The 13,907-nt window shown below is 35.0% G+C and overlaps 2 protein-coding genes across 2 annotated transcripts in view; one reads left to right on the top strand and one right to left on the bottom strand.

Moving 5' to 3' along the window:
* The window catches only part of LOC106053413 (pituitary homeobox 2), a 50,892-nt gene that overhangs the window by 8,005 nt on the left and 28,980 nt on the right, over positions 1-13,907 (top strand). The window lies entirely within an intron of this gene.
* LOC129924445 (uncharacterized) lies at positions 8,501-11,954 on the bottom strand. The gene is made up of 2 exons (XM_056018831.1): positions 10,084-11,954; positions 8,501-9,932 (listed from the first exon to the last, which is right to left on the bottom strand). The coding sequence occupies exons 1-2, from the start codon at positions 11,006-11,008 to the stop codon at positions 8,992-8,994; spliced, it is 1,866 nt and encodes a 621-aa protein (XP_055874806.1). The 5' UTR covers positions 11,009-11,954; the 3' UTR covers positions 8,501-8,991.

Here is a 13,907-nt window from a genome sequence, read left to right as displayed (position 1 = left end):
TAATTGCCTTTTTTAACTTCATCCCACTCCTCATATCTCCCACCACCCCCACCCCCAGGCCATTGGCGATGGTCATATAGGTTGACCTGTGTCACCAACAAACAAAGACGCAGATTTGAAACAAAAAGACAATACTGATTATTACCATAGATACCTGGGGTTAGGGTTAGGGTTAGGGTTAGGGTAAGGTGTCGCGGACAGATGTAGAAGACGGTCAGGTGCAAGGTGTGAGGTCCTATGACACGTAAGGCTTTCTTTAAGTCATCCATCCATCCATTTCTTGGTCGTCTCCTGAATAGCTATACGTCTTACTGTTACACATTGCTACACGTAGCCTAACAAACAGAGATGTAAAAAAATACTTTTTTTTTGTGAAGAATTAATAAGGCCTACATTTGCTCACTTTGCTGTATAGACACTGCAAACTCTGTTAGAATGTCTTTACATTTAATATCTTGTTTGTTTTTTTTTGTGTTTTTTTGTTTTTTTAAGGATGTCCATGTTGGCTTTCCTAGGCCTATTTCGAAATCTATCGAATGTTAAGTTTCAACTTATAGTACTTTCCCTTCGGATATAGTACTTTCCCTTGTATATCTGTCAGCACTGGTAAAAATGTAGACATACAGACACATACATTACTTGTAGTATTTGGTTTAGTGTCATTTATTGCCGTTTTTTGGTGGTGCGGCGGCTGAGTTGTGAAGCGCTATCTTCCGGACCGAGGGTCCTCGGTGAAGACTGAGATTTTGAATTTCGGGATGTTTAGGGCGCCTCGGAGTCCACCCAGCTACCTGACATTATTAGGGGAAAAGTAAAGGCGGTTGGTCATTGCGCTGGGCACATGACACCCTCGTTAACCGTGGGCCACAGAAACAGATGACCTTTAAAACATCTGATCCATTAGATCTCAAGGTCTGACAAGGGGGAACTTTACTTTACTTAAAGTTATTTAATGCAAAATTAGTCTTCTGTGCTGCGGGGTGTTACTGTAGTAATGGACTCAATTTGACTAACTAGATGTTTGAAGAAAAAAAAATTACACCACGCGCTGTATTTTTGGATTCATTCATTTGCTGTACACCGGTCTATTTCACTGCAACTGATCTGGGATCTGTGACATTGTTTGATACTGGCTCCCACGACGCCATGTTTAATTTGTTTTGTTCTAGTCTGACACGCTCCCCCTGTGTTCTATCCCGTGTGCTGAGGCTAAATGTGTAGACTTTTAAGTCAAGGGAGTGTGTGTGTGTGTGGCTGTGTTTTTTTTTGCGCCCAATTCTACCTCTGTCCGGGTGATTGAACGCGCCATGCTGAAAACTAGTATTTAAAAGGCTACTCTATAATGCAAACTCGGCCATTGTTTCGTTTATTTTCTATTAATATATTTGTAAATCATAAACAAGACGTAAGCATTTAAATTACACAACAAATGAATTGAAATGATCTAGTAAACACATTAAATGAAGAAAGTTAACCAATTTCTGCAATAATTTACATTATGTTGAGTTAGAGACAAAGACATAGGTTTGATTGGTTTACATTGAGAGAGAGAGAGAGAGAGAGAGAGAGAGAGCAGTGTTTAGAACTAGTTCAAATATCATACCTCAGCAGTACATTTCTTAAGTTTACGCTGATTGAGAGTTGAGAGTAAACTACACGTCTAGTTGGGCGCCTCTAAGTCCACCCATCGCTAATGGGTACCTGACATTAGTTGGGGGAAAAGTAAAGACGGTTGGTCATTGTGCTGGCCACATGACACCCTCGATAACCGTGGTCCACACCCTTTACATCATCTGCCCTATAGATCGCAAAGTCTAAAATGGGAGCTTTACTTTACTTGTAGTTAGAATAGCATATAGAAATCTTATAGTTGATTGGTTTACTTCAGGACAAAGACTTCATTGTTTCTCGTTTACCATGGCAACATGTCAAACATTCAAAAAACATTTAAAAAGTAGGAATCTTCAGAATGTTAATTTCTCGTGTAAAAATATTGGAATTAAATATACCAGGAAAAGAAGCATGATATATTTGTCCTATAATCCTTCATTAAAACTTTTCCAACACTCTATCCGCTATATAGCACATGCGTTGTATTTATTATAAAATAGCAGTACACGTTAATACTACAATACTTTAAAATATAATAAATACAGAGATTAAACAAATATGGATCTTACTGTTCACATTGAATGGCCTTAAAAATGTAGAAGAATATAGAGGAGTCTAGGCAACGCCGAATAAAAAATATATATTAAAAAAATATAAATCTAAGACTAATCCTAGATCTGCCTGGTATCGTGGTATACGCCCTTGACTGTACATTTGTTTTCAGCCCCCATATTTTAATTATGCACTGAAGCCTCTTTTAATATATTTTTTTCCACCACTTCTAAATATTTCTATACTCAGGACTGGTGGGCCATTAGGATTTGATGTAGTTATTATTAAAGTCAAAACTTTGAGTCAGAATGCGAATCGGTGGATGTCTGTGTCGTGTATTTGTTCCGGTCTGTCGTCTCGATTGCCCTGGATTCAAACACTGCTTACCACTGTCCCCCGCCGTCCTGCGTTATTCATGGGCTATGAAGAAGTATCATATAGTTCTGAATTCACATCGGAGACTTGTTTACAAAAGAGTAGTAAATGCATTGAATCTCCTGCCTTTAGTCATTCATATACCAACATAATTATCATCCAGGTTCAGTGATCTTATTTTGAAAACTCGCTTCTTATTCTTATTATTTATTCATTATGTACATTCTAGCTAAAAATGACCTAAGCTAGCTATTGAAATTAAATTCATTTGTTACCTCAATTCTAAAAATAGATTATTTAACTTTTATTCGATGGTCTCCCCTTTTGATTTTTTTGTTAAAGATTCCGTATTTGATTGTCGTAATTTGATTTATTCTGTTTTTATTATATCCCAATATTCCACAGTTTCCATTAGCACACATACATTTGTATAAAAAAAAAAGTATTTACATTCAAATGTTTAGAGAGGGTAATGAGACTTTAAACGGTAGGCAACATATTATCTGTACATACAGGTGCCCGGAATGGCCCCAATCACAACACATATACCATTCAACCTCGGTGCTGCTTCGCCCAGATTTTTACCCTCCTACACGCTAACACATAATGTGTGCACACCTAGTGTGTTCACCTGCCCTCTCTGATCGAACATCCCAGGACCAATGACGTCACATAGGCAGCAATTATTTTTTTTGTTTTTTGTGTTGGTCGTTGTGGTCGCACGCAATCAGACTTCTGACCCCGAGGCTCTAGTGGCGTTGGGGGAGTGCGTTGGGAGCGCTGGTTATAAGAGTGGGGGAGGGGGGAAACGTACAAGATGAATGCACTGCCCAATCTGGCAATCTTCTGTTCCCGATTGCGCACCTGGCTTTAATTTCGATTAAAATTTTCTTTTTTTTTTTTTTTGCATGCCGATAGAGCACTCCACTGTTAGTTGAAGCGTTGAAGGTTCGAATCCAGCTGATTCACCCCGTTGTGTATTTACATCTAAAAGAACATTTTTTTTGTCTTGCATTAAACATTCAAATTTACACAACAAATGAAACGCCTTCAGTTGAACTGATCTATTCAATACATCAAATGAAGAACATTAACCATTTTCGCAATTAGTTTACATTAAATTAACACCCCTGTACTAACTACACATAATTGATACACATTAAATTAAAAGCATTAATCTAGATTCATTAACCTGAACACAGTACACATGAAAATATTAAATGAAGTGCATTTAAAACTGGTTATATGAAAAACACAAAGTGGATGGTTTTAAATGAAACAAATTAAATTCAACACATTAAATATAACAAAAATACATTTAATTCAACACAATAAATTGAACATATTAGATAGGAAATATTAAATTAAACATATTAAATACATACATTATACACATCGAATATAACGTTTAATTACTGTAATTGCTGTCTGAAATTACTGATAATAATAATAATAATAATTTTATTTATAAAGCGCTGTTAACAAACAAAATGTAGGCTTAAGACGCTGTAATCAAATTCAGATCATCCAAAATATTTGTTTTCACTTTCTATTAATGTTTTTTTGTGTTTGTGTGTGTGTGTGTGTTTTAAGTATAATTTTCTTTATTAATTACTTTCATTTAAAAAGACAACCTGTTTAAACAATAGAAACTTAAGGCCTTTTGCACACACACAAAAAAACTATAATGTGAAGCAGGGGGCGGACGGACTAGATGGACAATCTGGAAGATGCCTTTTGAGCCGATCTCAATAATGGGCCGGTGTGGGCCCCTATAAAATGTACCGCTTTAAAAGAATCGGTTCTTTTAAGAACATCTTATTATACTCGTATTTAAGGGCACTATAAGTCTCTCCCCATTACGTTTCATAAAAGTTTTTTACACTATAATACTCTGTATCCTTCAACATTTTCATCATCACATGCCCTTTGTCATCAGTCGTAGGGCTGCTGTGACAGGTCGCGTTACCAAATCCCTCCAAATATCCTAGAAGATATAAAGGGATAGGCAGGTCCAGTCTATTACATTGTCCAGCCAGTTTTTCTTTGGATGACCCTTCCTTCGTGCTCCCTCCACTGCACCATGAAAGGATGACTTGAGACAGTGAGTCATACAGCGGAAGGCAGGGTGGTCGTGCGGTAAGTGTTCCGGATCGTCACCGCGATAGTCCTGAGAACCGACCCTGCCCACCATTATTTCCCCTCCCGCCCTACAATAGGTTTGCTCCAGGAGACGTAATCATTGTTTTATTTCTGACCAAAAAAAAAGCTTTTAGCTTAAAAATGTCTTGGGCTATTTTTCATACATTTGACCTGTCCACACAATACCATAGTAATACAGAAACACTCGTTATTTGAATAAAATCTGTAACAAAACGTATTAATAAGTATATAGTCACCAGCCTTAAAGAATTATTGCAAACCTCCCCACCCACCCCCACCCATCCCCTAACCCCACCCAAAAAAAAAATAGCATTATAAAAACGTGAAAATTTGAAAGAAATCCCGAAGTTTGGTAATAGTTCTGTGATAGTTTGATCACTTTTCTCTAAGTCTATAAAGAAAATAGAAATCGAAGTTCGTGTCCAGTAATGGCCAATAAAAATGTCTCCAGTAGTCTGACACTGGCTGGAATCAATGGACAGTGTACACTCTGGTTTATTAGAAGCTGGACAATTTGTTGCTTTTTGTTCGTGCGAGTTTCGGGCTTTACTTTTTAAGTTTGTGTGTGGTGTGTTTGTGTGAGTTTGTGTGAATGCTTGAGTGTGATGTGTTTGTGTGTGATGTGTTTGTGTGTGTGGTGAATGTGGTGTAAAGTATAGGAGTGTGTGTAAGCATGTGAGGATTTGTTTCCTAAGCTCTTCCATGTATAGCACAAACGAATGTCACTATAGAGAAAGCCTTAGGATCTCACTGCATGGCTTTACTCGTATTCAAAAACTAAAGTTGAACTGACTAGCACTTAGAAATGAGATTTGATACAAAAATCACTTGCCACGCATTAAGACATTGTTAAACTTATAGCTCGAGTTCTTTTGTATTAAGTTGTTGATAACTGTGACGTTAAATTGAGCGTCCTTGACTTTGTGAAAATCTCCAAATAAGGCAGAAGCGCAAATGAATTGTGTAATAGATCTATTAACATGTATATACATAGATTTAGGAATTACTATCAATAATATAGAAGCAGATCTACCTTTCTATAAATACAGTAGAGTTAGGGAATGTTTATAACTATCTATAAATATAGTAGATTTAGGGATGCTTCAAACTTTTCCATAAAGAAATGCACAATTGTATGACACATTTCCTGTTAAAAAATCAGGGGCGCATGTAAGATCTTTCCATCATTTGGGGGCCCCTGCATTTTGTGTAGTATTTAATGTAAAACACACTCATTTGGAGGCCCCCTCAAGTTGGGGTCTGGGGGGATTTTCGAATTCTCCCTCCTCCCCCTCATCTAGCCATGCCACTGTAATAAACATTATCATTACTATTTATAAAGTAATATATCTAGATATTGTATTTTATCAATGTGATCCTGTGTTCTAAAGATGTAGATATGTTGAATGAAAAGCTCAAAATTCTATAAAATTTGGTGCCTAGCAATAGGTAGCGAGTGCTAACGGAGTGAAGATGATTATTTCTGATTAGAGGGATGTAGCCATCATTCTTAATACAGGAGCAATGGCTTTCAAAAATAAAACCTTAGATTTCTCTTACTCTACTTTTTTTTTACACTTAAATTCTACTTAGGATTCGATATTCTACCAACATCTCTAAATAAGGAATTCTTTTACATATATTTATATCATGCTTAGTTTTTTTTTTTTTATGCTTAGTTAATATTTTTTTTTTTTTATAGGAAACCTCAGAATTTGCGTTATTCAATTTTAGCTTTGTCACCATAGGAATCCTTGGGACTTGGGCCTCTTTTTTTTTGCCCTCCAGCCTCTTTTTATTTATTTATTTATTTTTATTTGTAAGTTCTCACATTTCACAACCATTAAATTATAAATTAGGATAATGTGTTTCTATGGCACCTCCTCTATACTCAGAAGATGAAAGCAGCACTATGAATAGTACCGGTATGCGGTTTTAAAAATGGTGTAAAGAAAAAGAATGAATATTTAATTTTAAAAACAAAACTGTTGGCTTCATAAGATAAAAAGTAGCCGCTGTGAGAGAAGTTTGCAAGATTTAAAATATCATGAAATCGGTTTTTCAGTATACTTCTTAGTATTTTTTTTTTTTTTTATTTTTTTTTTTGCGATCTAGCGTGACAGACGAACGGATAGACAGACCACACAAAACTTTAGAGTGGCTTTTCCTTTTTGTGGGCGCTAAAAACGGCGTCAGTGCTAATTACATCAAAAATAAAATTTCTTCATTCTAATTTGCCCATACCTGCTGGTGTATCTTAGTAAAATACTAACAATATATTTTGTAAAAGAAATTGTACAAAAAAAATGGTTTGTGTGTATTTTGCTTACACATAATTTTAACTAAATAACTCTATTGTCATAATTTTGAATAAGATTTTTTAAAAATTAAAGTCCTTCTAGCGTATTGTGTCTGTGTACTTATACTGCAAGGTGAAAGTATCAAACTGTACCACAGAACAGCGTTAGATAGTAAAAGTTTTAAGAACATATACATTGCACTCCTGTGGGCAGTTTCAGCAATTAATGGGCAGTAGCATCCTATGATGGTCAGTAACGTCGTATTGTGGGCAGTAACGAGTATGGTAGATAGCATCCTATGATGGTCAGTAACGTCCTTTGGTTTGCAACAGCATCCTATGTTTGACAGTAACGTCGTATTGTGGGCAGTAGCATCACAATTGGGCAGTAGAGTCACGTGGTGGCAGGCCGCATAGGGCCTCAGATAATTGAGGGCCTCGCACAGGACTCTAAGAAGAAATAGCGAAAGTTGCCCTCAGTGTTATTGTTTTATTTTTTTTTCTTGTTTTTCTATTTTAATTTGGGGCCACCAAGTTCACTTCGTCTAGGGCCTCCAACTATCTCACACCGGCCCTGATGGTGGGCAGTTGTATCACATTTTGGGCACTTGTATCATATGCTGGGCAATGAGATCATCGTGTGGGGGCAGAGAATAGCTCATCAGGAGTAGCCCATCAAGAATAGCTCATCAGGAATAGCACACCAGGAATAGCACATCAGGAATAACACATAAGGAATAGCACATTAGGATGTATACATTGTTCAAATGGCTTTAGAAAATTCAAAATAAGATAAAATACTAACTAAATGTCTTGCTATCCATTCCATACCAAATACAGCAATCGCGTATACAGGCGCCCCTTTTTTTTTTCTCTTTCTTCGTACTGACAAAAAAAAAAGGCGATGAGCTATTTGTAAACAAAAACACTGCCTTCTCGGCGCGCGAAGGCGGCACCATCCAACACGATAACGGAGACGCCTATGGGTAACCCGATCTCCCAAACTTTCATGTCGAAACCCACGAAGAGGAGTTTTTAGTTTTCCAGCATTAAATTGACGTGGAAAAGTTAGATTATTAAACAAGTGTGTGTATGTGTACGTGTGTGTGTGTGACTGTGTAGGGGATCGGTGTGTGTATGTGTGCATGTTTGTGTGAGTGTCTTTGTAGGAGGAGGAGGAGGTTAATAGAAATCGAATGTCTTCCATTTTGCACACTCTAAGAAAAAGTCCAGATAGGCAGTGAGTTAAGGGGAGGTACACCTAAAAAATCTATTTTCGTTAATATTTATCAGAAATTTATCAAACTTGTATGGTTGATACAGTAACTCATCCTGATTTTAAAAACATAGAAAAAATGTGTTTGACTTTTGTGGTTGCCATGGAAACGGCCGCCATCTTGTTTTTTGTATATGATTTTTAAAATGCTATTTCTCTTTAACTAATAGACAAATATGAGTCAAATCTTTTTCATTTGAAAAAGAAAACAACAAAGAATAAAGTGACATCTCAAAATTTATTATAATTTAATATTTGTTTTTAACATATAAGAGTAAAGTTGATCATTCATTTTTTTAAAGAAAAATATATATTTTTTACATTCATGTCAATAGAAAATGAAAACCAAACAATATATTTAAAAAATCAAGATGTCACATGAAAGTATTACAATAGATCTATAAGTGTTTCAAATTTCATGTAAATATCTTTAATGGTTCTAAAGATTTATAAATTTTAGTGAATGCATTTTTGGAAAACGGCCATTTTGAGAAAAACTGATTTTAAATAAAATGATGTTTGTAAAACTAAGTTAACTAACTATATTTGAATATATAACACTTGTAAGTTAAAGAACAGCATGTAAACTAGTGTTATTCAAAATTTCACATCATTAAACCAACTAGTTCTTAAATTATAAGACTTTTAAGAAGACTAATTAAGAAAAAACAGAAATGAGAAAAAAAAGCAAAAATTGAGAACTTACATAAAAAATTTAAAAATGTCCAGATGAATATGAAACTCCTTCAGCTTCAATAAACTGCAATTCTTTACGTGCCTTAGCCTCCTTTCTTAATAACAGTCTTCTTTTTACAACTTGTTGTTTTTTATAAGCTGCATTTTTCAAGCGTTTCTTAAGTCTCAATAATCCAAGTCGCTGGCTGCTTTTGCTTACCTGGCAGTCGAAAAAACTTTTTATTTCACTACCAAAAGAAAAGCCAAAATTGAATTGTCCTACTGCAGCTAAAACAGAAAAGTTAACTTTTTTTAGTGAAGAAAATCTTGATTTGCTGCAAATATTCCAAATACATGAATGAAAAGACTCATTAGCATTTTGAGTTGAGCCAAGCAAACATCGTTGTAGAAGTTGAGGCTCTGACAATCTTTTGTATATAGGTTTCAGATGTTCTGCTAGTAAGTCATAATTGAGAGGCGTATGTATATGGAGACTGTGTTTACCAGGCTTTACATTTTTTGCCTCACAAGACTTATAAAAACACCAAGAATCTGCACCTGAAGGACACAGATGATGCATCGGCCTCTTATCAGTCGAAAAATTGTGATACATGCTCGCAAGTATAGCATTTCTCATTTGCTTAGCATCATTGTGTTTCCGTATCGCTCTGGTGTAATACTTGGACAGTTTTTTTATTGTTTGTTGTGTAAGTTTTCCTACACCATTACCTCCAAGTGAAATTCCTTTCTTGCTACAATCTGTAACCAAATTACGGAGTGCAGTGCCCATCCTTTTCCCCACATGGTTGACACACTCTTCTTTTGTTATAGGTACATCTCCATAGGGTTTTATTTCACAGACTTTATTAAAGGCTTTAGAATCACCATCTGACAACATAGTGGTGTAGCGCAATTTGAACTTCTCAATGGATCTCCTCCACAAGATCTCGGCTGCATGTGTTTCCATCATTCCAGACGATCCTGAAAAATATAAAACAAAAAGTTAACGGAAAGACAATAAACTGTTTTGTATGCTGTTTTTAAATAATTTAAATAAAAACATGTCAGTATAAAAATGAATCTAGATTTTAATTACTGTAAAAGGTTTTAAAACAATAGAAAAATATCTCACCTGTATAGTTGATATCACAATCAGGTTTGTGAGATTCAAACCATTCTTTGTAGAGTGCAGGAGATTGTGCTTTTAGTCTAGTACCAGTTGTGCTACAAGTTTGGCAAAAGCTAGATAGTACTTCAAAATCAATGACATAGCCTGTCAATACATCTATGACACAGCTAACACCTATCATTGATTTGTGTCCTCTGGTCATCCAAGTACCATCAAATGAAACGGCAATGTCCAAAATGTCATCATCACTTAGAGCTGAATTGCTATTTTTTGCATGTTCCTTTCTTACAAGTCGAATAGTTTTACTACGCAAAGCCTGACGAACATCTTCAGCATCCTTATAAATAGACTTTGTCCTGTTGTAGAAATTTTTGGCTGATAGACCCGGTAGGTCTAAATGTTCACAAAAATTGTTGAACGTTAATGGTCCTAGTCCACACAATGAGGAGGCAACAACGGCAGATGTGTTGATGGAAAATTTTTTATCATTGAGTGAGCGTTCAGATGTAAAAACATCATTCACCACAGTGCCACAATTATCGCAGTAAAGTTTCAGTTTTAATACAAGTCCGAAACGACTGTTGTCATCTGAATGCAAAGTTAGACCATCAGCATTACAATAAGGACACAGAAGAGGTGAAAGCAATTTTTCAATTTGACTAATGTCAATGATTGTTCTATATGCTTGTTTAGCTGACTGATCATTAAATAGAGAGCTAGAGCTTCCAATGTCCATAGCAGGAATATCAACAGTTTTTTTTTTGGAACTTGTTTGCATAGACAACAACACTGACGAGTTAGTTGGAGTTGAAGGAGCTGGTGTTACTTTGTCTAGATCTAGTTCATGATCTTTTCGAACAGTGTTCTTCATCTTGGCAATCTTGCGAGCCTCTAGAAGTTGTTTACTTCTTTTTTTTAATCTTCCCATGGCTAGCACTAGAGCTAGAATCTAGAATGTCTAGAGCAGTAAAGCTAGATGATAGTAGATGTGATGATAATTATGGATAAGACTTAGATTAGATCTAGTCAAGCTCAAATAAGAATGAACTTGAAAACAATCACTGAATAAGTCACAATCGTAGAAGTCTAAGCTCTAGAATATGATCAATATAGATCTAGATCTAGACTATATATTTTATATATATATATAGAATCTAGATAAATCTAGACAAGAATAATATGATATATCCAGGCAAACCAGCAGATTCGCCAGAGAGACTAGTCTGACTAGTTATAGTATTAGATCTACAACTCAGTCAACTGTAAAATGTTGATAATTCTACTTACAAGATGTAAGAAAAGCAAGCACAGAACATATAAAACGTTTATTTTAAGATACTAAAACTGTTTAGAAAGTAAATGTTAGTTTTTCACATACGATAATTTCAACACGCTGTATGTAGGCAGTTCAGCCATTTATTCTCGATAACCTGACGTACACAAGGTCGCTAGGGCTTTCCTGGGATAGACCAATCAGAACGCAGCATTTATAAGCGGGTCTATATTTACACCAAAACTAATCAAAAAGAGTACGTAAGTTTCTAAATATAGCGAAAATGTGCTAATAAAAGATTAGGAAGTGATGCCAAATCTTAAAAGACCTTTGGACGCTGAACAAATTGATACCAAATATGACTATTTTATTTTCAATGCACAAAAATTATTAAACCTGTAACTATGGAGAATTTTTGCATTTTCTTATAAAATCGTCATTAATATACACCCGAAAAATGTAAAAAAATATGTTTTAAAGCATTATTTTAAAAAAATTAAAGTACTTATCAAGTAAATAAATGGATAAGCTATCTAAATATGTTTAAATCTAAAAATCGATTTTTGGGTCCAAAATTTAGATTTCCAAAGGTAATCCTCCCCTTAATTTACTGGTAGAGCTAATTAGCATGAGGGAGAGGGAACGAGGCGTGCGGGGATAGGGAGAGAGAAGGTGGGAAATTTTACTTGTTTTTCTTTTTTTGTTGTTTCTTTTCAGCTGATTAATTCGAATGTTTTGAGTTAGTGTGAGGTATTTCTAGCAGGTCATTCCGCTGAAGATAAAAGCCGTTCTGTGTAAGTTTCACTGGTTTTTAGCTGGCCCGCTATTAGTTTTGTGTGGCCCGCTATTAGTTTTGTGTGGTCCGCTATTAGGTTTGTGTGGCCCGCTATTAGGTTTGTGTGGCCCGCTATTAGTTTTGTGTGGTCCGCTATTAGTTTTGTGTGGCCCGCTATTAGTTTTTAGCTGGCCCGCTATTAGGTTTGTGTGGTCCGTCCATCCGTCTGTCCGTACCCGTTTATATCTCATAAACTAGAAAAGATTTTGAAAATCCGATATCATATTTTAGATGTTACACATTTACAATGCACGGCTTCTTTTCTGTTTTTTTTTTTTTTTGGTTAAATTTTGAAATTTTACTATGCAAGCAGTTTAATCATAAAGAATACACCATTTCTACAACTAGTGATTATTAATAGTAAAAGAAAACAATAACAAACAAAAAAATAATGGAACAGCCAAGAAAAACAAAAAAAAAAAGAAAAACAAGGGAGACTATATTAATAAGGAAGGCAATTTTGTAATAATATTTTAAAAATATTTTTAAAACTATTTAAGCAAGTTAAAAAAAGTTCCCCTTTCAGACCTCTATAGGGCAGATGATGTAAAGGTCATCTGATTCTGTGACCTACGGTTAACGAGGGTGTCATGTAGCCAGCACAACGACCAACCGCCTTTACTTTTCCCCAACTAATGTCAGGTACCCTTTATAGCTGGGTAGACTCAGAGGCGCCCAATGATCCCGAAATAAAAACCCCAGTTTTCATCAGGATTCGAACCCGGGACCCCGGTTAAGAAGCCAAGCGCTTTACCGCTCAGCCACCGCGCCTCCTAAGCAAGTGGTTTTTGTCATTTTCTCAATAAATCTAAAAACAAAAATATAAAAAAATCTTAGTACTACTTACTTAAGGGTTTTCCGTTATATAAACAACTTTTATTTTGAATAAAGTATTTATCTTTGTTTTAAAGGGGAGAGAATATATTTAGTATGTATAAAAGTCGAATATAATTTAAAACAACAATCAATAAGTATTACTGTATGTCATATAATCAATCCGTTATCTAATTAACATCTACAACAATATGTACTTTAGATAAGAAGACCATTAATTACATAATCGGTAACCTCTATCCAGGTCACGATGAACCATAACTTCATAACTATCAGTTCATTGAATACATTTGAATAATAATAAACAACTATTAATATTAACATTAATAAATCTCTATATCCTATGTTATCATGTCGTTAGTCCGACTAACAATACACACTATCCCAACACACTTCTCTTCTGTTTGTATCGATGGGTTGTAGTTGTTGATAGCTTGTTGTTCATAGTTACTGATATTCTTACAAAAAATATTGAAACCTGCCTTCTAGCTGCCTCAGTAGATCACTTTGGAGTCCAATTTTGAGTTTGTGATTCCACACAAACTATCTTTGTTAGCTTGTCTGTTTTCGAACTATATTTGTTATATATTTAAAAGAGCATTTACCAAGAAACAAATGTAAAACTAACAACAAAAACAACAACAAAAACACACAAAAAACAACCGCATATGAATGGCATAACAAAAGATCTAACGCTTCCGAATTGTTCAACACATCCCAAAATGTCTTTAAACTTCCGTTTATTGCTGAAGTCAATGTCAATAATCATTAAGGGAAAACTATTTTTTTTTAAATTCAGTTTTCAACAAGATTATATTACCAAAAAAAAAATATTTGTTAAATATAATGAGCAACACTTGTGGTTGCTTTTTTTCTTTTTTCTTT

This window comes from Biomphalaria glabrata, chromosome 2, assembly GCF_947242115.1.
Source record: "Biomphalaria glabrata chromosome 2, xgBioGlab47.1, whole genome shotgun sequence".
Classification (NCBI taxonomy): Eukaryota; Metazoa; Mollusca; class Gastropoda; family Planorbidae; genus Biomphalaria; species Biomphalaria glabrata.
Note: the sequence above shows the minus strand (reverse complement) of the source record. Positions and strands in the feature narration are given on the sequence as shown.

Coding starts and splice junctions, on each gene's coding strand:
- LOC129924445 (XM_056018831.1), bottom strand. CDS start 11,008: ATGGGAAGATTAAAAAAAAGAAGTAAACAACTTCTAGAGGCTCGCAAG. Junction 9,933..10,083: donor TTGTGATATCAACTATACAG/GTGAGATATTTT, acceptor TATATTTTTCAG/GATCGTCTGGAATGATGGAA.